Below are 25066 nucleotides of genomic sequence, written 5' to 3'. Positions count from 1 at the left end.
ATCGAGTCCCTAGGGACGGAAGTGGAGGGAACTCGATGTAGGAGGTGGACCTGCCGTGTTTAACCCTAAGACATGCGAGAGGATTGCATATCCTCCCGGAACCTTCTCTGCAGGCACGAAGTCATGCAACTCTGCACGGTGTATACTGAGGAGCCACATTGAGGATTTGGTCTGGATGGTGGTCAACACCAGCCGTAGTACAGAGGTGGACACCAAAGAACTCACTAGGTGGTGAATATCTACCGGGAAAGGTGCATGGGGTCGCAAGAGCTGGGGAATTTCATGGAGCCATTGCTGCGCGATGTCGCCGCGGCAACGCCGGAAGTCGAAAACACAGGCTCTAAGTATCGTTGACGCAGATAGGCTGCGAACAATCGCAAGCTGCAACACACCCACGCGACCATAACTTGTGGAGAGCTGGTCATCGTGACGTCGGATTACAATTAAAATACCGTGGTAGATTAGCACACCTTGCCTGCAGATCGCTACGCTGCCTCGTCCGCCTTGGCCTTGGCCTCCCTCGCCTCCTCCACATACCTCCGCATCAGTCCAACAACCTTCTTCAAGTTCAGACTGAATTTGGCTGATACTGGCACGACATCCAACGCATGCCCTTTCTCCGCCTCGCCCCCTTCCACACACATCTCTTCCGCAACAAAGGCCTCCAACTTCCGCAGCTTCGCCCGCGCCTCCGCGACCTCTTCTTCCGAGGCGCCGTTACCCCCAAGGAGGTCGGCTTTGTTCGCGACGACGAGACGGGCCTTCGCGCTCATGCCCGGCTTGTACTTCTCGAGCTCCTCCCGGAGCACGCGCAGCTCGTCCCAGGGGGCAGGCTCGGAGAGGTCGACGACGTACGCAAGAGCGTGCGAACGCTCAATGGAGCGCAGGAACGAGTGACCAAGGCCGACATTCGCTGAGGCGTCCTCGATGAGCCCTGGGTTATCCGCAACGGTGAAGCGGAAGGCCTCCATCGCGTCGTAGGGGTCCTCGACCGCTTTCTCCTCAAGCGCCTTCCGCTGGTTCCGCGTGAGCGCATCCGCGAGCTCGCCGCGTTCCATGAGCTCACGCTCACGCTCTTCTTCGGTACGCGTCTCGTCGTGGACGGCGCCTTCCGCGAAGCCGTCAAAGTTGCCGTCGTCGGACACGCGCACGACGCCGACGACGGGATTGAGCGTGGTGAACGCGTATCCTGCAACCTCCGTGCGTGCGCGTCCACCAGTGAGCGCACGCAACAAGGTGCTTTTCCCCGCGTTGGGCATCCCGACAAGCCCAACGTCGGCGAGGAGTTTAAGCTCGAGCGACAGGGACACTCGCTCACCGGGGTACCCCCGCGTTGCCCACTTGGGTGACCGCTGAGTGGGGGAGAGGAACGATGGGTTGCCTACACCGCCCATGCCGCCTTGCGCGATGAGATGCCCCATGAACTCCACACGTGGCTGACCGAGGGGTGCGTTGGGGTCCGCAGCTTCTTCGGCTTCCTCGGGCTTGTCGAGGTCCAGGAAGATAGGGTTCTCGGAGCGCATCCTCCTCGCCCGACGTCGCTCCCGCTCCTGCGCAAACAGCACTCGCTCTGCATGCTTGAAATCCTCGCGCTGTGCATTGTCGTCGGCGTACTCGGGGTAGTGGACCCATCGCTTTTCGCGCATCTTGTCCCTCTTGGCCTGTGGACTGAGACCCTGCAGTTCCTCAGCCTCGGCCTCATACTCGTCCATCTGGCGTCGGGGGTCGTCTCGAGGGAGTTCGCGCACGATCGTGCCTAACGGGACTCGAATGACGAGTGGAGGAGCATTCTTGCCGTTTTGCCAAGTCCCCCGTCCCGAGCCGCCATGCTGCGCGCGTATGCGAGTCGAGACGGACGAGAGAGTCGTCAAATGGGGTGTGGGGAGAATGTAGACGTCGCCACCGCGTCCACCGTTGCCTCCTGAAGGGGGTCCATAGGGTTTGAAGAGCTCGCGATGGAATGCTACGCATCCGTTTCCGCCGTCCCCTGCTCGGACGTGCACCACGGTGTTGTCCAGAAACGCTTGCCCCTAGTGAAGCGGTTGACGAATCAGTCAGTGCGGTGGACAAAAGCGACATACCACCCACATTCTGCCGTCTCTTCCACTCTGTTCGCCGTTTCCGCCTCAGCTCATCTGAAACCGGGGGTTTGGAGTTTCCTTCTGCTACCTTTGATGGTCCGGCTGCAGGGATGGCCGTAGTCGTGTAGCATCTCCCCGCGAACGTCGTGATGCTCTGCGCTCGCAGAGGTTTGCAAAGCGACGCACAGCGCATAGAGCCGATGCAGTAGAACGGCGGGAGGTGAGCAAGCGGATAGTAGATGGTACGGAGAGAATGCAAGCTGTCCTGCGGGCATACTACATTAATTCTCAAGCGCTCGTGACGCGTGTGAACGAAAAGGCCTGCCCTAAACCTCATTTCGACGCGTCGCGTCGCGTTGTTGGAACCCTTCTCCTCGCGACGTCCACGTACTCCTCCCCATATTCCACGCGAACGCGTCGCGATGTCATCACCACCAAGAGACATACCCACCTCCGACCTCGACGATGTCGAGATGGAGGAACCCACTCTCGTCAATCCCTCGATGCCGAACGCTCCTCCACTTTTCCTCGAAGGCACACCCTCGGTATCCGGAACTCCGCGTCACAATTCGGTTGCTAGACGTGCAATGGGAATGAGTACACCGAGGAGGCAGCAGACACCTTTGTTCGCGCGTAAGTCTCTCAGTCGCGTCCGACGAACCACCCTAACTTCTCGACACGGAAGCTGGTACCTCGTCTCCCCTACCATTCCCCAGCTCTTCTCCAAGCAAAAACAAGACACCCACAAGGGCACGGAGACTAGACTCTGACCTTCCCGCCTCTCAGAGCTCTGAGCCGCTCGCCTTCCCATCGTGCGCCGTTTCCCTTCAAAATACCCTGGGTTATCGCTAACCACGACGCGTGCGCAGGAGCCCCGCACCAGTATCCATGCCGAAAAACCGTCGTGGAGATATCCATTCTTCTTTCAGCTTCACTCCGACATCTGCTCGCTCGCGTTCCAAACGTCAAAGCAACCTCCCTAACGATGACCTCCGTTCCGATGCCTCTCACTTGTCCATGCCAGCTTCCTCTGCGCTTAATCTCTCTGTCCCTGCTGTCCCTTCAGACGATGACGACGATACGGGGGAAATGAAGGCTATTTGGGGCACAAACGTGAACATTCAGGATGCGATGCGGACCTTCCGCGAGTTCATCCGCGGGTTCAAAGTCAAGTATCGTATCGCATACGACCGGGAGCGAGGACTCAGAACCAGGATTCTGTCGTCTCCGGATGAGGGTGAAGTGCTGCTCTACGAGGCTTACCTTCGGCGGATGCGACAGACCGGCGAGCGCACCTTGAACCTTGACATGCACAACCTGGCGGCGTACCCACCGAGCAAGAAGCTACAGGTCTTGCTAGTCAAGTACCCGCAAGAAGTCGTTCCGTTGATGGACCAGGTACTCAAGGACCTAATGCTTGAGATCGCGGAGGAAGACCAGACAGCGGGAGTGGAGGATATGCGCGGGCACCAGGGCGAGGAAGAGATCGCCGAGATCATGAGCAAGGTCTACAAGGTCCGTCCGTTTGGTGTCTCTTCTGTGAACATGCGAGACTTGAATCCGAGCGGTAAGTAACCGACCATCTTGCACAATCCTTGTGAGAAGTACTCAATTCACCCTCAGATACGGATAAGCTCGTTTGCATCAAAGGTCTCGTCATCCGTGCAACGCCAGTCATTCCCGACATGAAAGTGGCCTTCTTCCGCTGCCTCACCTGCAACCACACTGTCCAAGTTGAAATTGAGCGCGGAAAGATCGACGAGCCCGCTCGCTGCCCGCGCGATGTCTGTGGCACGGTCGGATCCATGTCGCTCGTGCACAACCGTTGCGAGTTCGCAGACCGCCAGGTCATCCGTCTGCAAGAAACGCCCGATGCCGTGCCCGACGGCCAGACACCCCATACCGTCTCGCTCAGCGTGTACGACGAGCTCGTCGATGTCTCGAAGCCCGGCGACCGCCTCGTCGTCACCGGCATCTTCCGCAGCATGCCCGTGCGCGTGAACCCGCGACAGCGGACGTTGAAGAGCCTCTTCCGCACCTTCCTTGATGTCGTACACATCAGGATCGGCACAGACGACCGGCTGGGACTCGACAGGAGCACGCGTCAGGCTGGGGGAGACCGTATCCCTGGCGTCGGCGGTGTTGGCGGGGGCATCGACATGGATGACGATGAGGAGAATGCCGTGGAGAGACAGCATCGTACAACGAAACGCGAGGAGCTGGAGGCGAAGCTGCGCGCTCTGAGCCAGCGACAGGATATCTACGAGCTGCTTGCGCGGTCACTTGCGCCATCCATTTATGCCATGGACGACGTCAAGAAGGGCATCCTGCTGCAGTTGTTTGGTGGGACGAACAAGAGCATTGCTCGTGGTGGAGGTGGCGGCGGACCGAGGTACCGTGGCGACATTAACGTGTTGCTTGTCGGTGACCCTGGTGTCAGTAAGTCGCAGATTCTGCAGGTAAGCCCCTCACACGACTCCGTTGCGATTGCACAAGGATACTAACTCGTTACTTCAGTACGTTCACAAGATTGCTCCTCGTGGCGTGTACACATCCGGCAAGGGCTCGTCAGCTGTCGGTCTCACCGCATATGTCACGCGCGATCCAGACTCGAAGCAGTTGGTCCTCGAAAGGTATATCATTCGAGTTCTGCAAAATGGCACTGCAAATTGACAGATTGCACATAGTGGCGCTTTGGTTCTGAGTGACGGTGGTGTTTGCTGTATCGATGAGTTCGATAAGATGTCGGATGCCACGAGGAGTGTTCTGCACGAAGTCATGGTATGTCTCACACCAATAATGCCGAACAACCCAAATGATCTGAGGTACGCATAGGAACAACAAACCGTCTCAATCGCAAAGGCGGGCATCATCACCACACTTAACGCTCGAACGTCTATCCTGGCTGCGGCCAACCCCATCGGCTCGAAGTACAACCCGAAACAGACTGTGACGCAGAACATCGACCTGCCGCCAACGCTCATCTCGCGTTTTGACCTCTTGTATTTGGTGCTCGATCACGTCGACGAAGCTCTGGATCGGAGACTGGCGCAGCATCTGGTCGCATTATACCTTGAGGATGCTCCTATGCACGGGAGTGGCCAGGATATCTTGGTACGTCTTTGGCTCCCACCCTTTCGACTACTTCTGACATGTTCCACTTCAGCCCCTCGACGAACTCTCCGCATATATCACCTATGCTCGCTCCCGCGTCAACCCCACGATCACTGAGGCCGCCGGAGACGAGCTCGTCCGCTGCTACGTAACTATGCGCAAAGCAGGCGAAGACCCACGCTCGAACGAGAAGCGCATCACGGCGACGACGCGGCAGCTCGAGAGCATGATCCGGCTCTCTGAGGCACACGCGCGCATGCGCCTCTCGCCGTTCGTCGAGCTCGACGACGTCAAGGAGGCGTACCGGCTCATGCGCGACGCGATCAACACCAGCGCGCGCGACCCGACCACCGGCGAGATCGACATGGGCCTCCTTGACACCGGCATCGGGCGCCAGCAGCGCAAGCTGCGCGGGGACCTCCGCAGGGCGGTCCTTGCGCTGCTCGATGGCGCGGGTGGCAACCGCGGCCTGCGCTGGGCGGACGCGTTTGTGCAGCTGGAGAACCAGAGTAGTGTGAAGATCACGTCGGCGGACTTCCAGGACGTGATCAGGGAGCTGGAGCAGGAGGGCTTGGTGAAGGTGACGGGCGAGCGGGATAGGAGGATGATCAGGAGGGAGGGAGCGTAGAGCGCAGATGCAGTGAGTTCATTGGGATTTGTCAACCAGATTTACATACATGTGTACTTTACTGCAGTCGACCACTCGGTGCAGAGGATTGTAGGACTTATGTGCATGCGATTGAGTGATTGTTAAGTTTGCCTGATGCAACCTTCAGCTTAAATTTGGAGGTGTCATGATTTACTTCCACAGCCTGAGTTCCCGAATGTCAATGGATGAGGTCTATTGCCAGTACAGCTTACAAACATATCCACGCAATGCGAACCGCTATACAAAATACATCAATCGTCTGTTCTCGCCCTTTCGTCACCATTCCTGCTAGCGGGACATGTACAGAATCGTGAGGATAGTCATCATTAACGTCTGCCGAACGGACCACGGACCACTTTCCAGGATCCACCCGCGGCCGTCCTTCAAGAAATAGCGCGTTCACTGAGCGGCGATCGATGTGGAGAACTAACGCGCTATCCGTAGGCCTCTCCTATCATACAGAGAAGAGAGAAAAACATGCATATCGTGTGTGCAGGAGTACCCCTCTGCGTGGATACGCTCCACCAGCTTCCTCGCTAGCACAGGTGACTTGATGTCAATCAGCCACCGAGGAGGTACTCTGAGCTCGATGGACTGCGGAGTGATGCAGACAAGACGATGTGCCTTTGGAATCTCCTTGGGGAAGCTCAGCTCGATAATCAGAGTCTTCATGACACTTCGAAGTTGCTCGGACGTGATGGTTTGAAGGACCACCTCATGGTCCATCCACGCTCCGTCGAAGTCGTACATGCCCCGGTACACGTCTTGGGCAACATACCCAAAGTGATCGATGAGGACATCCAGGAGAGCGTCGAGTGCTTCGTCAGAGGAAGCGGGCGGGCTCGCATGGCATGATCGGAGGAGGTCGAGGACGCCTGAATACCGCTCGAATGCCGCTGCATCCGGGCCGTTTATTCCCCACCCTCCAACGAGCGTGTCAAGATAGCTCTTGAACTGGGCGAACTCAGGGTCAAGTCGTACACTATGGCAAGAGTCAGATGAGACGTCATGGCTACGCAAATCGACACGATAAACCATACCCAGCTCTGAGCTCATCTCGTGTCCACAGCGGCAACCCAGTTATCAAGGGACCGCGACGTTCGGACCACTCCTTGTATCGAGCGTATTGCGGAGAAGGTGCCTGGATCGGGAACATTCGCGTGAGAACCATGTCTGGCGGGGCGGCTGCCTTGTCTTTGCCAGCATCGAAAAGCGACCATATGAATATCTGTTCCTTCATCTCAGGCTTGGCCACACGTGGGTAGCGCCTAGCGTTTTTGGCGGTGTAAACATGGCCGTCGACATGGAAGAGGAGAACATCTTCGAACGTTTCGTCCATCCTCATGACGACCATTTGCTGCTTCTGCAGCAAACAGACGAGGAGAAACCAGAGAAACGTGGTCTTGCCTGTATAACATGTTCGTTCAGTGATCTGAAGGTATTAAACGGAATTTACATACCTATTCCTGGTTGGCCCGTGAAGATGACACCCGCACTGGGGTGTAGGACGGCGTAGCGCCATGCAACTTTGTAAGCTTCAAGGTAACAATCTCGAACGAGGATTCGCTCCATGAGCTTCCTTCTCAGGATGCGCTCGTCGTCAGTGGTTATCAGTACCCGAGCGCCTTCATACATGGCTAAGATATCTCTCTCGGTCGCTCCGCGCCATTTGCGCGCAAACAGCTGCCACTCTTCTTCTGCAAGCCCCTACAAAGGCATGTCCTGGTAATTCCATTCCCAATTGTCAGGACCTTTGTGGATGGAGGGTGAGTCCGTGATCAGATAGTAGCTACAAGAGAAAGCTCACTGGCGTTGGCAGCCGCAACCTCCTCGATCCGGCTGGTCAGTCTAGAGTCCAATGACTCGAGAGGATCAACCTCCGGGGTAGTCATAGTATAACGTCTGAGTTTCGATAGGGGAATGATTGGTTTCTGGATTTTGAGTCTGGAGTGTCGTGGTGGTGCACGCAGAACGAGGAGCAGCGCGCGACAGGACATACAGCTTATGGCATGTCGGGCCGCAGGGAAGGATGGCGCTTAACTTGCCATTCTTGGAAGAGCCACTCCCCACCGTCACGTGTGGCTTTTCCTCTTCCTGCACCTTGCCGCCGAATCAGCTTTCATTTGTGGTTACATGCCAGTGCATCCAATTGATGCTCTACATTTGCGATGCTTCTTCCATGTCACGGGTATCCTAGTATACTAAAGATTTACTATAGACCCCGTATGGTGTAATTCAGAGGGTCTGTCCCCCGGCGAACTGTACCTCTGTTGCCACGCCTCTCAGCGCTGCCAAACATATGGTCCCACCTGCTACATGTCATTGGTATTCTTCCGCATTCTCGAGCTGCTGTTTGCTCACCTCCTTCGCTATCTACGCTTGCCGTAGGTATTTTCTTCTCATATTCGTGATTCTCTTCTACCGCCGCTTCGGCAGGCTCGTCCTCCACTCGTCAGCCTCCGCTCGAGACTCCAACTCCGGCTAGGCTTCCTCAGCCCGTAGTCATGGACGCGCGCGCAACGATCTACAACCGATGACGCGCTCACTGCGCGGCGCTGGGCGTGGACTCGAACCAACGTGCCATCTGCAGGCCTCTCCCGTCGTACAGCGACGAGAGAAAAGCATGCATATTGTCTGGGCAGGAGTACCCCTCTGCGCGGATATGCTTCACCAGCTTTTTCGCTATCACAGGTGACTTGAAGTCAAGCAGCCACTGGGGAGGCATTCTGAGCGGGATGGACTGGACAGTGGTGCAGACCAGGCGATGGGCTCCTTTCGTGTTCTGGGGGAAGCAAGTCTCCTCAACCAAAGTCCTCGCGACATGCTCGAGTTTCTCCGAGTTGATGGTCTGGAGGGCCGCCTCATGGTCCATCCACACCTCGTCGAAGTCGTACATGCCCCGGTACACGTCTCGAGCGACATACCCAAAGTGATCGATGAGGACATCCAGGAGAGCGTCGAACGCTTCGTCTGGAGAAGCGGGCGGGCAGTTCGGATAGCGAAATCGGAGGAGGTCGAGGACGCCTGGATACGGTGCGAAGGCCGCTACGTCCGCGCCGTTCCCCCAGTCTCTAACCACCGTTTCGAGGCGTCTGCTGAACTGTCGGAACTCCCGGTCAAGTCGTGCACTGTGGCACGGGGGATGAGACGCCATGGCTTCACATCTCAATGCGAAAAATCATACCCAGCTCTGAGCTCATCCCGAGTCCACAGTGGCAACCCGGTTACCAAGGCACGGTGTCTTACGCTCCAGTCATCGTATCGATCCAGGTTCGGGGACGGAGCCTGGACTGGGAACAATAGCGGGAGAATCATGTCCTCCGGGGGGCCCTCCTGTTCGCCGACATCGAAAAGCGACCATATGAACATGTCTCTCTGCATGTTAGGGTCGGAAGTGACTGGGTGATTGGAAGCATCGAGAGTGACGTAGACCCGACCGTCGGCATGGAATAAGAGAGGTTCTTGATTCACTCCGTCGAACTTCAGCAGGACCATTTGCTTCTTCTGCAACAAGCAAACGAGGAGAAACCAGAGGAACGTGGTCTTGCCTGGACGTCAATCTCGTACAGCGCCTTGGAGCAATTGAGGGAACATGACGTACCTATTCCCGGCTGACCCGTGAATACGACACCTGCTTTGTAATGCTCGACGGCATAGCACCATGCCACCTTGTAAGCTTCAAGGTAACAATCACGAACGATAATCTGCTCCATGTGCTGTCTGCTCATGATGCACCGGTCGTCGGTGATTTTCAGTACTCGAGCGCCTTCTTCGTACGTGTCGAAGATCTCCTGTTCGGTCGCTTCCCGCCATCTGTTCGCAAACAGTTGCCATCCCGTAGGAGCAGGCTTCCAAGCTGCAAATTCTTCTTCGTCACACCATATCCAACGATCGGGATCTGGGTAGATAGAGGGTGAACGTCATTAGATGGAAGCTAATGACTGAGCTCACCGGCGTTGAGAGCCGCAACTCTCTCGATCTCGCTAGTGAGCTCAGGGCCTAAGGACTCGAGAGGAGAGTGAAACTCTGAGGCAGCCATAATGGGCATAAAAAATGTAACCCGAACTTCTGAGCTTTGGATCCCGGAAGCCGTGACCGTTGACGAAGAAGACGGTCAAGACGGTTAACCCAGTCAAAGTCTATTCGGCAACTTGCGAGCGCCTAAGAGAGCTGTCGAGCTCTTGAGATCGGCGTCGCATATGTGATCAATCCGTGTAGAGTACTCATACGATACAATATTCCAATATTCGAAGATTCAACATTGATCGAGGAGGGCGCTCGCTCAGGTAGGCAACACTCGGGGGGTATCACAACCTGCACCTATAGGGCAGCCTTCTCCCTCCTCGCCTCCTCCTCGCTCACCAGACGGCCCTGGAGCTCCCTCGCGACTTCCTCCGCAATCTCCTTCACAGCCGCAACGTCGGGCCCGATGAGGGAAACATAAACACCCTTGGAGAGAAGCGGGTACGATCCGACGCGCACGCCTGCGGACTTTGTGCGGGCTTGCAGGCTGGTGAGGAAGGGTGCGATGGAGGATTCCGGCAACCTGAGGGGACGTCCATGGTCAGACATCATTGCCACATACTGAGACTGAGGCAGCGCTTACGAGGTGAATATCTGCTGCCGGAACGGCCGTTCATTGGGTGGAGGGAGGGGCAGGAACGCAGCGAGCCCATCGAGCATGCGCTGGAAGAGCTTCGGGATACCAGGGAATATGCACAGTTTGCCCTCAAGCCTTACCACGGGCTGCACCGAGGAACCTGTCCACATCAAATAGTTGCGTGCGTGGATGGACGAGACTGACCACCCAGATGTCAGGCGCAATGTACAGCACCTCCCCGCGCGCAGGGAAGAGGGCCATGCGCTCGCGAGCCTGTCGCTGCTCGGCCGTCTGGTTCGCGATGTCCGTCCGGTACTTGATCATCTCGTTCATCCGTCGGATGGTTTCCGCATGGTGCTCTAGTGGCTGGTCGAACGCCTTTGCGAGCGACTGGTATGTGATATCTGGAACGCTCACGGTCGATAATACGCGTTTGGATGAGCAGACGAGAGGACCGTACCGTCGTGCGTCGGTCCGATCCCGCCAGTGCTGATCACAAAGTCGTAGTTCTTCACGAGCCGGCGCGCCGCTTCGACGCTATGTATATGCGCGCGGGTCAGCGCATACATTGAGGTACCGGCCGGCCACGTTCTACGCACATGTCGTCTTCATCATCAGGAATGACTTCTATGCGCTTCCTATAGAGCACAGCGAGGCGGTCAGCAAAAGGAAGAGCGCAGGAGGAGCGATGTGCTACTCACAGGTCGATCCCGTTCTCGAAGCAGAACCGCGCGAAGTAGTTGGAGTTCCGGTCAAGTGTCTTGCCGTTCAGGATTTCGTCTCTGTGCCGCGTCAAATAGCGTCAGAACTCCTCCGGCCAAGACTACACGGCGGGTAATATCTGAGGATAAATGTATGGCAACTAGGTCGAGCTATGTATGCAGCATGTGTCGCAACGCGCAGACCACTGTATCGCCTAGCACAGGGAGATTCATGGTTGCGACCATGGTGGTACAGACCAGTGGCGCATGCATGTGTGCAGAGCAAACCCTCCTATATCGACGACCAATCGAGTGGTGGGGACTACTATAACGGCGGCAAACGTGCGAAGGGAAGCAAGGAGGCGGGTCTGGTTACATATTGCTCGTTGCTGGACGAATCCCGACTTTCGACTCGTCTGGAACGTTGAGATCCCGTGAAGGTCCCATCCACGCGCGACGCACGCCATCCAAATTAATGCACACAGCACATGAACACAGAACGCACCCAATAACCAACGCGGCCGCCGTCTTGATATACCGCCCCTCCCCGAGCGGGTTCTCCGGCACAGGCGACACCGGGAAGTTGGATTGGGGAAATTCCTGCGGGCCCGGAGTCGGTGCAGACGGGTCCGCGGGCACGTCTTTCGCAGCGGTGGTAGACATTACTGTTCTCTTCGCGTTCGCGAGACTGATGTAGCGATGCTCCGACTGAACGCGAGTCTGCGTGAACTTGAAGCTGGAGGTGCGAGAATGAATGCTCGAAAGCGCAGGTCGCGCGAGTCGCTTTAGTCCGCGAGTTCCAGGTGTACGAGAAGGCAGGACAAGGGTACGGAGAGCAGAAGATAACATGCACGCGCGTGTTCAGGAGGAGGCAAGGGTGCTTATAAATTCGGTCGCAAGCCTTCGGAGGAATCGTCTATGACGTCCGTGCGCGGTAAAAACTTCAAGAATACCAACCTCATGCATTAAGGGGGAATCGAACCCCCGGCGGGTCGATGGCAACGACCCAGGTTACCACTACCCCATTAGTGCTGCGTAAGAGCAATCCTTGTTTATCTCCAAGTCGTAACAAGTGCATTGCCAGTGTGAGTATGTAGTACGCCTAGAGATACACAGGTAGCGCAGGATTTCTATCACTCGACCGGAGAAGCTACGTAGTAAGAGAGCCAAGTCAGGTGTCGCACGAGGGGCCGAGAGAGGAGCGCACGGAGGGAGGACGTGCGACGGGTGTATCCTAGAGTCTACGAGAAGAAAATGCATACGGGGTATTCACAGGATCTTACTGTCAGTGTATCCAGACGGAGAGGAGGGGAGGGGAGGGTTGGGAGAGCAACGCGATCACATCGACATTCCGAAAGCAAACACGACAACAAATGAGAGGAAAAGGGGCATAGAGAATGACGTCGCCCGCAAACCCAGCGCAGACGACGCCTGGCCGAGGCTGCTCGAAGACGACGACAGCGACGACGACGTGGGTGCCGACGGCGCAGTGGTGACTGGCCGTGTGCTGGTTGCCATCACGGTCAGCGTGGTTGCTGGGTTCGTTGCCGCCACAGTGGTTGACGTCGATACCGTACTTGAGGTCGTAGAAACCGATGACGCACTGCTGCTGCTGCTGCTTCCCGAGCTGGAGCTGGAGCTGGGAAGAGTGCTGGAAGTTGACGACAAGGATACACTGGAACCGGAACTAGAACTCGCGCTGGTGGAGGTATCCGAAGACGACGACGTCAAGGCAGCACCTGACGAAGAGCTTGCGGATGCACCGACGGTCGATGTGGACGTCGCGGACGCGCTGTGCGAGTTAGTGAGCGTCGAGGGAACAGGGATGGCGGCGGTGTCGCTGGTCACGGGAGAGCCGAAAGAGCCGGTCATGGAGTCGATGGTGAACATCGTAGAGTACTGGTTGTATGTCGAACCGCCGACAGGGTCGACGGAGGTGAAGTTGATGTAACTAGGGACAGGATCAGATTCTGCATTGCGAACGAGATGTTCCGGACACGAGTGGACGCGGGAACAAAAGGACTCACTATCCGCTGGAACTAGGTCCTGCCTTCGGGTCGGGCTGTACGAGGATCAGGGAAGATGACGGAGGGCAGACAGTATGCGACGCACCGTGAATGTCAACGCATGCTGCACGGAGACGTCCACCGGGTTGATCTGCTGGATGAGAACCTACACAGCTCAACGCTCAACAATCCATCTCCCGCAGCACACCCCGACAGATGCACACACCTGGTTCCCATTGTACAGCGCGACATGGCAAGCACGTATATCGGACAGAAGCGGTACGACGCCGTCGTCGAGCCACTCCACCGTGCACGACTTGCCGCCACTGCACGTCGAGCCGGGGAGGGGCTTCGTAATCTGTCGTTGTCTGCATCAGCGTGCGTTCATAGGGGACCTCGCGAGCATCGCGACGCACGTAGATGGTACCCTGCACCAAGAAAGCGAAAGCAATCTGCAAGAGCAGCATGGAGAAGAGCCTAGAGTTCATTATGACAGCGGTCGAAAGACAAGAAGGACAATAACAAGGGTTGCGCCTGCGTCGTGCGGGAGGAAAGTGAACTGTGTGCAAGCGAGATCGTCCGACGGTTCGGGTTCGAGCCTGGAGCCGAGAGCAGGGCGTAAGGACTGTGGGGAGGAGAGAGAGGAAGGAGCGTGTGGTCGGAAAGACGAGAAGCTTGCGGCCGGGATGTATCACTGCATGCGATGGTCAAGGTCACGGTGGCCAGGAGGAACGCACGCACATCTGTTGCTCGCCCGACGCGCCGCAGTCGTCAGGTAGACACGGTCACGTGGATCATCCTTGAGCAGTTACTCCTATAATACTAAGTACTAGTACTACTCAAGTACTCACGGCAGGCACCGCCCCGGAAATGGGGGCGAGAAATGTTCCGTCCTCTGAGTCTGCTTCTCCTAGACTATCTGGAACACCTAACTCCAACGGTGTCCTACTACTACGAGACACGGAAACCTATGGACTAACAGAGCTTACCCGCCGTCAATCACGCCGCGGCGATGAAGTCTTCCAGCTCGCCATCGCGCTAGGGTCTCTCGTGCCGTTGCCTTGATTACTTGTTCTTTCGTGCCTGTCAACGTCTGTAGAACTTACGGCTCACGTTCACAATTTTATTTATCATCTGGTGTTGTATCCCACAACGTGCAACGTGTACAGCACATGTGCTAGTTTCTGGCCTTCTGGGAAACATGACATTTGTACCACAGACCGTGCTTCTCTACGAGGCACTTCCCAAGACGTGCTGGCTAGAGAGTGTGTGTGTGTCATCGATGATGCCCGCAAATTCGAGAACCAAACAGGGGTCACTCACAGCCATGGCATGACGAGCGTCCTCGTCGGAGAGAACGTCAAGACAGGGTTCTCCACGACCCCCGACTCGAACATCCAGTCCACATACATCGGCGCTGAATATCGCACCCAAAAAATCACCCACGCATACCCTAGCAGCCTCACGGCGCGCGTCGGTCCCTCCTTCCCAAAACCTAAGCCCAACGATTGCCCAAGCGCGATGACAGCATCCTCGAACGTGATCGCCATAGCGTTCGCGAGGAAGAACGGGAAGGAGCGACCAAAGTGCTGCCTGCCCAGCATGAGGTCGCCGAAGGAGTGGATGAGCGCGGAGAGGAGGAAAGCGGTGTAGACTTGGGTTTGGGAGGAGAGCCAGGTCCCGCGCTTGATGTGGAGGGTACGGACGACGAGCTTGCCCCAGTAGGAGAAGTGCTGGAGGGAGGAGAGGCGTCATTGAGCTATGTACAGTACTGGCCATGCTCAGAGTGGAGACGGGCACGTACGCGACGGAGGTTTTGGTGCCAAGTGCGCCTACATGATCACGAACAATGGTGTGAGTATCGCGGTAACGGCGAAGAGGTGAGAGGAGTTCGGCGACGTACCCCCATAAACGACGGATAGTGTACGCGTCCGACCAGTTGCCAAACATGTCGGGCCAGTCTTCAGGACGCGACAGTCCAAGTCCGACCGCGAGAAGCGACGCGGCTTCGTAGTACATCTTGAGGATGGCGTAAGTCATCGCAAGCCATACGAGCGCGTTCCAGGAACGCAGTAGTAATCCGTCGAAGCCCGTTGGCAGGGGCGGATCCGTGGACCCGGGGACGTATAGATGATAGAATGGGTAGACGTAAGACTCCGTGAAGTCGGTCAGGACAAAGCTCCAGAGAAATTGTTTGACCCGGTGGTAAAGGAACTGCGTGCGTGTGCCCTTGAATGGGAGCGGAACGCTTGGGATCTGCAGCACAGAACTGTCAGCACGAGACTGAGCGAAGAGGTAGTATGCGCCTTACCTGCGTATTCCAGCCGATGAGACGATAGTTCCGGATAACGCGGAGCGAGTTGTATAACCTTGCCAGAAACGATCTCGAGGCCAATGGGGACGGGTCTGCGTCTCGCAAGTAGCGAAACTCGACCATCGGATCTGTGATCCACACGAACAATAGAATGTTGAAGAACGTGTTCCCGAGTACTGCGCTGCCGATCGCATAGTCGTTGACGACGACGCCCGACGTGGCGGTTAGGAATGTGCGTAAGATGCTGCCGAGCAAAACGACAGACGCGGCGGCCTTGACAGGGAACGGTAGCCTAGCGGCCACCAGCACGGGCAGCGCGATCTCTGGCAGGAGGAGCTGTGTGAGCGCGTTGAGTGGGGCTCGTCCCTCGACGGCACCGGTATTCAGGTTGGCCATATGTGCCAGCCGACCACACTGACCATCGAATCTGTGAGTTACCTGCCAATATTCTATCTGCACTGTATGCGTACTTGCCTATTCCACAGCGCAGTCCTGGCGAGCAGCTGAAAAAAGCAACACTGGATGAGTATGCTGCGGCTATATGCCGGAATAGATATGCCATCAAACCTGAGCTGAGTCATGCGGATGCGCGAGGTTGCTCGTTCCACGGAAAGGTGAGCCCGGGTTCCTTGGAGACGAATAGCCCTCCTCATTTCTCAGGAAAAGAAAAAGTGAGGCTGTGCTGGAGGACGAGGCGAGTTGATGGTGACGGCGGGGCAACAAGCAGCCGACAGGGACCTGCTTCCGGCGCGAGGGCGGAAGGGTTGCGCTCCTCCACCACCACCGTCTTCATTACTCTCGTCTTGAGCGCATCTTTGACTAGAAGCCAGCACAGGTGTTCAAGGTTGACATTGAACGGTGTTCGAGGAGGGGAGCAGAGAAAGGCTTGAAGGTTTTCGTGCTGCCCGGCTGCACCTGGCGGGGCCGGGTAGCTCCCATCAGCTCGGCTCGTCCTCCCGCACAGCCCCACTTTTTCTTTTCCTGAGAAATGAGGAGGGCTAATGCAAGCAACGCGGCATCGTACGACTCATCGCCACGCGAGGTACATACTTGCCGGCGATCACTAATATCGCTCATCCTGAATTGCCGGGTTAAGGTACATGCTTGAGTGCGCTGGTCGCATGCACATAGGACTCGCGAGCAGCCCGCGGCGAGCGCACAGAGGTCCGAGTGAGCGTTAAGTTGACTGAAGCATTTGAATCGTCGTGGTGGCGGTGAACCCGATCTTCTTGAAGGTCACCGATTCGGACTTTCATGAATTTGAACTTCACGATCCTCTCTCTCTCTCACCGGTCCATCCCAAGGAAAGTCCAGAACTACAGGGCATCTGAACGTACACTGGTGAGGCAGGTCACGAGGGACGTCTACCATCGGCGGCCCGCTGAGAACTCCCTATCATGCTCCAGTACTTGACTTCCACGGCGACAGACGCGACGTGGGACCGCTTGGGCAAGTTCATTCCCCGCATACGTTCCATAGGGAGACGATTGCCCTATCTCACCGCTGTGAGATGTCACCTTGATGGCCCCTCAGTACTACAACCACTAGAGGGCTACTTGCACCGGAAACACGGGGGGTCATTCCCAAATCTAACGGATGTCGTCTTCCAGTATCATTGGTCGCATCCAGCATATGCGCGTCTTCTCTTGCTTCGGCAACTCCTGACAGTCCGATTCCCCTTGGAGGTGTTTGGAGATGAGGTCCGTAGGATCCACTTACATGCCGTTCACGACGCGAGACCCGACCTAACACTGGTCGGATAGATCCAGGACAATGGGAGTTTCGATGACCTCGAGACCGACGAAGTCACCAAACTGTCCATCATAGATGCCTTCCCGAACATGCATTCCCTTAGGACGGTGTGGATGCAAGACGAGCTCCTTTCCGAACCCCCAATCATGTCCCATCTCGCATCCCTGTCGACGTTGGAGGAGCTGTGCATGGACAGCCACTACTCTGCCCCCGATACTCGAGTTCCGCAAATCACGAAGCGATTCTCCTCCCTCCGCAAGCTGCACTTGACCGGTCTAGGCTCGGTTGATGATGGAACCTTCTTGTCCTTTATCAATCCGGCATCTCTACAGAGCCTCACGTTCGTGTGGATCCACCTATACTCAGATGAGGATATAGGAGGGATGCACCTACGCCGCCTCCTCTCTATCCTATCCACCATCCGAGCACTTCAACTCCAAAGCATTAGAGCCGCCTACCGTGGCGACGAACGGTCCCTCACGAATCTTCTGATTGAAGACCGCGGAATAAGACGGTATTTGCGGTCTCTCCCACAGGGCGCAGCGTATCTGCGTTCGCTCTGTGACCTTACATCGCTGCAGAGGATCGGACTGGAGATTGATGTCGTCATCCAGCTCAGCGACGATTTCCTGGTACAACTGGCGAGCAGCCTGCCGAACAGACGTGCATGAGCGTCCTGCCTCCTATATCGGTGATCGAGGAGCACCAGTACATCAGTGCGCGTGAATATGCAGTCCGTAAACGACGGGCAGTGGCAATGTCGTGACGAATGGGAGGATGCGACCGGTAGAAGATAGAGTAGGTCGCGAGGTATCCGTGCGTGATGAGAGGAAGATACGGCGGACGATATTGCGCCATAGACAACGGGATGTTGACGGACGGCCGTCGACCTTCACGATTGCAACGGTCAGCCAGATGCCGCCCCCCTACCACGACCTCGCCCACGACCTCTGCCCCGGCCCCGGCCTCCTCCAGTAGGACCATCGCCACCTTCCCCAGCTGTGGCGCTCACGGGGGAAGGGGCAGATCCCTCCGCCGCAGGCAGGCGCGTGAGAATCTTGGGCGGAGCAGGCCCGCCTTGCACATCGCGCTGGAGGATAGTTGGGGGTGCAGGAGGTCCACGAGGGGCACGCTCCCTCTTCTCCTCTTTGGTCGCCTTCTGAGCATGGGCGGGCGAGTCCGACGACGGGGCTCCTGATGCGTCCTTGTCTCTTTCTCTTTCCTTCTCGCGCTCTCGCCGGGACTTGCGCTCGACGCCCGCTCCGCTCAGCGCAGCTTCGAACTGCCGAGACGCGAGGCCGAGCACCGGGCGTGGACGACGAGACGGCTCGCCCGATGCACCATCCGCAGGAGTAGGTGCCGCCGTGGACGCAGCGGCGGGACCTGAAGAGGAAGGGGCACCTTTGCCAGCTGCGGAAGAGGTAGTGCCTCGTCGCTCGCGCTGCGGTTTCGGGGGCTTCGCAGCGCCCTTGCTTGGGGTCGATGGGGCCGCCTTCGCATCCTTGCTCGTGCCGGCTTGGGGCTGAGACTGCTGCTGTCCGGCTTTCGCTGCCGCAGCTGCCTTCTTGCCGCCCTTCTTGGACGGACCTCCCTGGGCGTCGGCCGACTTCTCCTTGGCGGCATTGGCACCTTTCTTCTTGTCGTCTTTCTTCGAGAGAGACGCAAGGGTACCAGGGTCCTTGTAATGAGCATGATTACGGATGATAGCCTCCTTGTCCTTCTGCGCGGATTTCTCGGCTTTGAGAGCTTCGAGGAGAGGCGTGGTGGTGGGAAGAGGTGCAGGTTGGGTCGAAGCAACTGGATGGACATGAGCGAGCATTCGAGGATTGTACGCGAGATACACTTACTAAGAGTCTCCAGGGTATCCGCATCGAAGGGTTTCGACGACGCCTCCTTCAATGACTCCAGGAACGAGATGTAATCCTCATCTATCTCACGAATGAGTAACATGCGAGACTACATGAGAGCCAGACACACACCTTTCTCAATCGTCCCGGCCCTGCCGTCAGCCTTCTTCTTCTCGTTGGGGACCTTCTGGAATGGTGCAAACTCGACAACCGCGATGGACTCATTCCCTAGAGATACATATTCGTCCTCGCTCTCGCCGGACATCCATGTTCGACAGACGTACCGGCCTTATCCCTGAACAAATGCCCGTCGTACTCCTTGCTAAACTCCGCGAGGAGCTTCTCGTCCTTGAATGCAATGTATGCGCGCGACGGGATGTTCTCCTTGTTCAACCTATCGTGCGCAGGCCCCAAGCCTCAGCGTCCTCCCCGTACCACACCTCCATACGACCACGCACCGTGTCTTGAACTTCCCCGGGTAGTACGTCTTCCACGTCACTGTCTCATCTGTCACCCACTTCGCCACGCTCTGCCAGAAGATCTCTTCCGGGAGGTTTGGTGGGAGCCTGCGCACCACCGTTTTGAGGCGTTCGGTCTGGGACTTCTGGCCGCCACCAGTGGACTTTGCTTTCTTCTCCTTCTCCTTGCCTTTGTTCTTGGGGGTCTTTGGAGGTTCGGTCGCAGACATTCTGTCAGTAATATGATTGTAGAGGATGGGATGGCAGAGAGGACGTGAGCGAGACTCGAGACTCGGAGCGCCACTACTAGGGTTAGTAATAGTAGCGATAAGAAGCGGCAACTAATTAGTTACACGGCGGGCGTTGCACCAGAACCGGCCACGAGAAGTGTCATGAGAATTTTCGACTGATTTCGCCTTACCTTGAGATCTTTCCCTGCTTTTCGAGAGTAGGAAAGGTAACCTCTTTGTATACTATCCTTGGCCAGTAAAGGCAACATATCTGGGGTACTAATTGAGAACTTGAAAGGATCGTAGTATTCTACCACTCCTTTGTCCAGAAAGGCGACCCGGAATATGTTACCTTTCAGCCTGGATGTTACACAGCTGAAAGGTAGCATATTCCGCAATTTCAAGATTTCAGGCATCCGTTGAGGTCACCTAACTCGAGTCAACGTCTCGAACAACGGAGATGCTACCTGCTGGCAGCCTTTTCTCCTTCAAAAAAGGACTCTTTGTAATGAGACCTCCTCGAGGCTCCATGATCTTGTGATCATCATCGGATAGGCAACCCTTTGAGTGGGCAAGAATACGGGGAAAAGCTACAGGTAAGGTGAAATTAGTCGAAACTTCCCTAGCAATTTCTCGTGGCTAACTCTGGGCACCTGCCCGCCGTGTTAGTGCTATTGTACCGAAGTAACCGACAGGCTTTGAAGCGATGCTATTTCCTGACTACAACTGAAGCATTGATTATCCCGGTATATGGCATACATATCATGCATCCGAGCAACGGCGCAATTACATCTTGAAACGAGTGTACCTACCTGTACTTACTGCTCTGGACATACGGACATGGAGTCGGAATCTATGCTACAGTAGAAAGCGAAAGCAACAACACGGACGGATGCACGGTGACCGACCACTGTGTGATCAATAAGCATAAGGGTGTGCGAGATCTTCCTCATCCGAATACTCTGAACCACGGTAAGACATGCCGTCATCGTCATCAACGAATTCGTCGCCGTAAGGGTGTGCGGCGTAGTCGCGACGGGGCACCGAGCCGTCGTCTCCATACAGCGCGCTGCAGAGTGGGCATGTCAGCATACGCACCGACAATTGACGAGCAGCAACAACTCACTATTCACGCGCGGCCACTTCTCCAGCGAGATCTCTGCTCAAACAAACGAAGGTCAGTAGATAGAATCAGCTGGAGTGGAGTCCATGCTCACTCCTCGTCCGAGCCGTACTCGGTGTGTTCGCGATCGCTCATCAACCTGTGATTGTGTTCTTCGTCACTTCCGTGCCCGAAATCGTGACCAGCGCCGCCTCCTCCGACATCAACATCTTCCTCTTCGTCAGACTCGATGATGATCGGGCCTCGTCCGCGCGCAGGACCACGCCTGCGGCCGATGAATTGCACTTCGTCCTCATCTTCGTCATCGGACAGCTCAATCGTTGCCTCCCTGTCACCGCGAGCCGGCGAGCCAGAGTTGCGGCGCACGGGGCCGGCGTCGCCATCGTCGATGAAGCTACTCTCGTATCCGTCTTCATCTGCGCCCTCCTCATTATCAAGCTCGTCGATATGCGCGACTTCTGGGAGGCGCCGCCGCCAGTTGCCTTGGGCGGCCTCGCCGTCTGACTCGATCTCTGTATCTCCGCCCGCATCCCAATCGACCGAGTCGTCGTCCTGGAAAGGGTTGAGGTGCTGGAGGGGGAAGAACGGATGTGGCATGATATCGAAGAACGCAAGCTGGTTGTCCCCCGCCCATACTGCCTGGGCTTCGTCTCGCCAGGGATCATGCACGCTGTCGTCGTCGTCGTAGTCTGAACCGAATTCGAGATCCGGATCATGCCCAGGGTACACGCGTCCGCAGTCCGAGCACACCCCGTCCATGATCTCGTGGAAGCAATCGATGCAGCGATACACACCGTCCTCGTCGTCGTGCTGACCCATGAGGTGCGCCACGGGAGCACCATGAGCGTACGGTCCATCTCCTCGTTCGGGTCGGAAGATCCCTGTCCAAGGATCCACATTGATAGCGTCGTTGGCAGCTTCTTCGGCAGGACTGTAGAATCCTTGGGCGAGTCCGCTCTTGACCAAGTTTGCTACCATCTCCTTGATTGCCCAAATCTCGATAGGACGGTCCTTGACCACTGCCCGACAATGCGGACATGTCTTCTTGCGAAGCCATACAGGGAGCACCTGGTTTGCTGGAACGTCGGCCGGAGGGGCCTTGAACCAGTTCACAAGGCACTGGTGGCAAGCCGAGTGACCACAGGGCGACAGCGCAAAGGGTCTGTGCATCAGGTCGAGGCATATCTGGCATGACAATGATTGTTGCAAAGTCGATACAAGCCCTTCATGATCCGTAACGAGCTGCCAAACTCAAGGTCAGTATATGTCCTTGCGTACATCATGCAGGATGAAGGGTTTGTAGAGAATCCGAGCGCAAATCAAGGGACAAAGCCATTCCCAGCGAGCTCGGCAACCATACTCCCACACGGTATAATGGTACTCACCTTGTTCTTGACAGAAATCTGCCCCTGCAATTCCGTAATCTGAACTTGTGTACTCGACGTCTCTGCATCAGCCGACGTAGCCCGAGCTTTCCCTTTGACTGCACAAGATAGGATCTGTAGCAATGTCAACGTTAGACTGATAAGATGACGATGTCCATACTGTAGTATTCGAAGCCTCGTCCTTCACAATTGGAACAGAAGGTGCACGAGCAACTGGCGCCGCGGAGGCGTATGCCACTGCGTTGTCTTCGGTGGCTCGATCCTTGTCTTCCATTGAACCTTGCGGTACCTGCGTTTTCATAAGCAACAAAACCCTAGGAGTGAACATACGAGTGCTGGGGTGCATAGGACATACCGTAATGCCAATGCTCTCGTCCTTTGGCTGAGGGGCGGCTGCAACTCGTGACGGGCCAGCAGATGGAGGACGCGCTTCTGGCTCTTCTACCTTCATCTGTGGTGCTGTATTGTTCGTACTAGGGCCAGCGCTGAGGATAGAGCGTGAACGGACACGCGAAGATTTCGCGTTGTGCACGGGAGCGGGGGTTTCTGCGTCGGAAGAGTTTGCCTGGATGACAGGTACCTTGCGCCTCTTCTTTCGCTTCTTCTTCTTCTCCTTGTCCTTTCCCTTCGTATCCTTCCGTTTGCCCAGTTCTATCTGGTCGTCCTGCGACCTGACCCTCTTCGAGTCCCGCTCCTCGGTGTCTTCAGAGTCTGTCAAGACGCGCTTTCTTGTATTCACTGTTGCGTTGGCAGTTGGTGCTGGCCCCAGGGTTCCAGCCGGAGAAGACATGTGTGCCAGAAACGATATACGGGATGAGGAGGTGGGTGGGTGGTGGTTAGCGGGGAAATGCTGCTTGGACGCTCGCAGTGGCCGACGCGGAAGACCAAAAGCAGTGGCGGAGCCTGCTGACGTAAGTAGTCAATGCCATCGGAGCTCAACTTGAGCTTGGATTGATAAGGTGCTGAGATTCAATTCAGTTTGAACTACCCGAGCTGATAAGATCAAGTGTGCAACCCACTGCCAGGTGCAACCGCTGGTGCAACCTCGCAAGACCTCGCAGCGCACCGTCCTCATCGCGGCTGCTGTCGTCCTCGACTCGCTTGACATCCCCCACGGTCTAGACAACAATGAGGTCGCCATATCTCAGCCCGACCTCCCCGGCGGAGCTTGGCGTCGCGGGCTCGTCTGGTTACTTCGACATCCCAACCTACACTACATCAGCCAGGTTGACCCCTGTACTATCGAACATCGCAGCCAAGTGGGATGCGCCCTGGGCACAAGGCGGAGGACTCTTTGGACCCAGCATGCGGACACGCGATCTCGCAGAGGTCGCCAACCTCCAACCTCCTAACTCGGCGCCGGACATGGCTTGGAGGGACTTTACGCGGAGCCAGCCAGGAATTGGCTCGTCGCCGAGACAACGCCCGAATTTCGCTCGAGATGTAGCCAGCACGCCTGCATTCCTCCTTTCGCAGTCACCTCTCGCCCGAGACAGCGGGTTTCCGTCTCCTTCATTGCCGTTCGTTGCCCCTAGTGCTCTAGTGGCCTCCAAGAGCAATTTGGCTGCGAGGAGAACGCAGAAGAAAATCATCCCTAGACGACGCCTGGCGGACTCACAGGTCTCATGGCTATCGCTGTACTTCGCGTTCAACCTCGGTCTGACGCTTTACAACAAGAGTGTGCTAGTGCGCTTCCCGTACCCTTACACACTAACTGCAGTCCACGCTTTGTTCGGAAGTATTGGCGGGTATATCCTACGGCAACGAAACGTCTATACACCCGCACAGCTCAACTTCAAGAGCTACGTTGTTTTGGCTGCCTACAGCGTTCTTTTCGCAGTCAACATTGCTGTCAGCAATTTGTCGTTGCAGCTGGTGACCATTCCCGTGAGTACCCCCCTATCATCCCCTCATTTCCTCCTGCTCATCGTATACGTATAGTTCCACCAAGTTGTACGCGCTGCCACACCTATTTTCACCACTCTCATTTCATTGTCTCTATTCGGCACCCGTTTCAACAACGCGAAAATGTTCACTTTAGTGCCGGTGATGCTAGGTGTGATTCTTGCGTACGTCCGACGCGCTGAACGTCCTCTCATGATTGCATGATTGGGTACTGACTTCGCGTGCAGAACGTATGGTGATTATTACTTCACGCCGCTCGGCTTACTCCTCACTCTGTTCGGCACGTTCCTCGCCGCGCTGAAAACGATCTACACCAACATCCTGCAATCTTCCACCTCCGCCTCTACTTCCCAATCCCCATCTTCCCCATCATTCCTCGCACGGCTGTTCGTCCCGCCGCGCCTCAACCTCCACCCTCTTGACCTCCTCACTCGCATGTCCCCGCTCGCATTCATCCAGTGCGCCGCATACGCATACTACTCGGGAGAGCTCTCCCGCATGCGCACAGTAGTGATTCACAGCGGCGCAACGCTATCGGGCTGGTGGTATTTCCTGCTCTTGCTCGGGAACGGTTGCATCGCGTTCGGCCTCAACGTGGTGAGCTTCACAGCCAACGGGAAGGTCGGGGCCTTGAACATGACCGTTGCCGGTGAGCATCTCCCCAAAGCAAAGTGACACAGTTTGCCGTGAATTGCTCATTAACTGTTCGTTAGCTAACATCAAGCAAGTCCTAACGATCCTGCTGGCGGTCGCGATCTTTAACCTCACCATCACCGCTGCGAACGCGGCCGGAATCATGATCACCATCGCGGGGGGCGCGTGGTACGCCTGGATCGAGCACGGGGAGAAGGCGGCGAGGAGGGCGGAGAAGAACGCAGGATCCCAGTAGAACCCATCGTTT

General features: G+C 56.5%; 11 protein-coding genes and 1 non-coding gene across 12 annotated transcripts; 3 read left to right on the top strand and 9 right to left on the bottom strand.

Moving 5' to 3' along the window:
* Nucleotides 1-485: 485 nt before the first annotated feature.
* L226DRAFT_461693 (GTPase) lies at nucleotides 486-2274 on the bottom strand (the record flags this gene model as incomplete). Its single annotated transcript, XM_067675673.1, has 2 exons — nucleotides 486-2030; nucleotides 2089-2274. 2 exons carry the CDS (start codon nucleotides 2272-2274, stop codon nucleotides 486-488), a joined length of 1731 nt encoding a protein of 576 aa, XP_067536778.1.
* A 394-nt stretch (nucleotides 2275-2668) lies between these two features.
* On the top strand, nucleotides 2669-5823 carry L226DRAFT_461135 (MCM-domain-containing protein; the record flags this gene model as incomplete). The annotated part of the gene is made up of 8 exons (XM_067675633.1): nucleotides 2669-2714; nucleotides 2767-2893; nucleotides 2951-3648; nucleotides 3705-4540; nucleotides 4599-4714; nucleotides 4769-4862; nucleotides 4917-5195; nucleotides 5248-5823. The coding sequence occupies 8 exons, from the start codon at nucleotides 2669-2671 to the stop codon at nucleotides 5821-5823; spliced, it is 2772 nt and encodes a 923-aa protein (XP_067536777.1).
* Nucleotides 5824-6132: 309 nt separating this feature from the next.
* On the bottom strand, nucleotides 6133-7569 carry L226DRAFT_605373 (uncharacterized protein; the record flags this gene model as incomplete). Its single annotated transcript, XM_067685708.1, has 4 exons — nucleotides 7305-7569; nucleotides 6885-7251; nucleotides 6322-6826; nucleotides 6133-6225 (listed from the first exon to the last, which is right to left on the bottom strand). The coding sequence occupies exons 1-4, from the start codon at nucleotides 7477-7479 to the stop codon at nucleotides 6133-6135; spliced, it is 1140 nt and encodes a 379-aa protein (XP_067536776.1). The 5' UTR covers nucleotides 7480-7569.
* A 440-nt stretch (nucleotides 7570-8009) lies between these two features.
* On the bottom strand, nucleotides 8010-9922 carry L226DRAFT_612418 (uncharacterized protein). Its single transcript, XM_067686388.1, has 5 exons — nucleotides 9796-9922; nucleotides 9446-9742; nucleotides 9029-9392; nucleotides 8206-8972; nucleotides 8010-8156 (listed from the first exon to the last, which is right to left on the bottom strand). Exons 1-4 carry the CDS (start codon nucleotides 9890-9892, stop codon nucleotides 8387-8389), a joined length of 1344 nt encoding a protein of 447 aa, XP_067536775.1. The 5' UTR covers nucleotides 9893-9922; the 3' UTR covers nucleotides 8010-8156; nucleotides 8206-8386.
* A 65-nt stretch (nucleotides 9923-9987) lies between these two features.
* L226DRAFT_534254 (Molybdopterin binding protein) lies at nucleotides 9988-12011 on the bottom strand. Its single transcript, XM_067680626.1, has 7 exons — nucleotides 11651-12011; nucleotides 11146-11226; nucleotides 11044-11082; nucleotides 10905-10981; nucleotides 10649-10848; nucleotides 10451-10590; nucleotides 9988-10390 (listed from the first exon to the last, which is right to left on the bottom strand). The coding sequence occupies exons 1-7, from the start codon at nucleotides 11806-11808 to the stop codon at nucleotides 10165-10167; spliced, it is 921 nt and encodes a 306-aa protein (XP_067536774.1). The 5' UTR covers nucleotides 11809-12011; the 3' UTR covers nucleotides 9988-10164.
* A 95-nt stretch (nucleotides 12012-12106) lies between these two features.
* Nucleotides 12107-12177, bottom strand: L226DRAFT_t97. The gene has a single exon. It is a non-coding gene; the product is annotated as a tRNA-Gly (tRNA).
* A 101-nt stretch (nucleotides 12178-12278) lies between these two features.
* On the bottom strand, nucleotides 12279-13827 carry L226DRAFT_559951 (uncharacterized protein; the record flags this gene model as incomplete). The annotated part of the gene is made up of 7 exons (XM_067683329.1): nucleotides 13568-13827; nucleotides 13378-13509; nucleotides 13258-13317; nucleotides 13173-13207; nucleotides 12820-13096; nucleotides 12548-12796; nucleotides 12279-12386 (listed from the first exon to the last, which is right to left on the bottom strand). Exons 1-7 carry the CDS (start codon nucleotides 13637-13639, stop codon nucleotides 12279-12281), a joined length of 933 nt encoding a protein of 310 aa, XP_067536773.1. The 5' UTR covers nucleotides 13640-13827.
* Nucleotides 13828-14255: 428 nt separating this feature from the next.
* Nucleotides 14256-16057, bottom strand: L226DRAFT_534253 (uncharacterized protein). Its single transcript, XM_067680625.1, has 7 exons — nucleotides 16033-16057; nucleotides 15940-15968; nucleotides 15463-15879; nucleotides 15055-15407; nucleotides 14956-14983; nucleotides 14475-14884; nucleotides 14256-14409 (listed from the first exon to the last, which is right to left on the bottom strand). The coding sequence occupies exons 3-7, from the start codon at nucleotides 15859-15861 to the stop codon at nucleotides 14382-14384; spliced, it is 1218 nt and encodes a 405-aa protein (XP_067536772.1). The 5' UTR covers nucleotides 15862-15879; nucleotides 15940-15968; nucleotides 16033-16057; the 3' UTR covers nucleotides 14256-14381.
* A 1035-nt stretch (nucleotides 16058-17092) lies between these two features.
* On the top strand, nucleotides 17093-18185 carry L226DRAFT_400307 (uncharacterized protein). The gene has a single exon (XM_067674561.1). It carries the CDS (start codon nucleotides 17307-17309, stop codon nucleotides 17886-17888), a length of 582 nt encoding a protein of 193 aa, XP_067536771.1. The 5' UTR covers nucleotides 17093-17306; the 3' UTR covers nucleotides 17889-18185.
* Nucleotides 18125-19752, bottom strand: L226DRAFT_545290 (uncharacterized protein; the record flags this gene model as incomplete). The annotated part of the gene is made up of 5 exons (XM_067682337.1): nucleotides 18125-19014; nucleotides 19065-19145; nucleotides 19197-19292; nucleotides 19349-19458; nucleotides 19523-19752. The coding sequence occupies 5 exons, from the start codon at nucleotides 19750-19752 to the stop codon at nucleotides 18125-18127; spliced, it is 1407 nt and encodes a 468-aa protein (XP_067536770.1).
* A 694-nt stretch (nucleotides 19753-20446) lies between these two features.
* On the bottom strand, nucleotides 20447-23107 carry L226DRAFT_612414 (uncharacterized protein). Its single transcript, XM_067686387.1, has 6 exons — nucleotides 22616-23107; nucleotides 22421-22549; nucleotides 22261-22374; nucleotides 20970-22117; nucleotides 20879-20911; nucleotides 20447-20821 (listed from the first exon to the last, which is right to left on the bottom strand). The coding sequence occupies exons 1-6, from the start codon at nucleotides 23048-23050 to the stop codon at nucleotides 20671-20673; spliced, it is 2010 nt and encodes a 669-aa protein (XP_067536769.1). The 5' UTR covers nucleotides 23051-23107; the 3' UTR covers nucleotides 20447-20670.
* A 518-nt stretch (nucleotides 23108-23625) lies between these two features.
* Nucleotides 23626-25054, top strand: L226DRAFT_461588 (TPT-domain-containing protein; the record flags this gene model as incomplete). Its single annotated transcript, XM_067675663.1, has 4 exons — nucleotides 23626-24147; nucleotides 24202-24329; nucleotides 24393-24814; nucleotides 24879-25054. The coding sequence occupies 4 exons, from the start codon at nucleotides 23626-23628 to the stop codon at nucleotides 25052-25054; spliced, it is 1248 nt and encodes a 415-aa protein (XP_067536768.1).
* Between the last annotated feature and the right edge of the window lie 12 nt (nucleotides 25055-25066).

The sequence above is a fragment of the Lentinus tigrinus genome (assembly GCF_003813185.1).
Source record: "Lentinus tigrinus ALCF2SS1-7 unplaced genomic scaffold L226scaffold_9, whole genome shotgun sequence".
NCBI classification, from domain to species: domain Eukaryota; kingdom Fungi; phylum Basidiomycota; class Agaricomycetes; order Polyporales; family Polyporaceae; genus Lentinus; species Lentinus tigrinus.
This window is presented reverse-complemented; position numbering and strand designations above follow the sequence as displayed.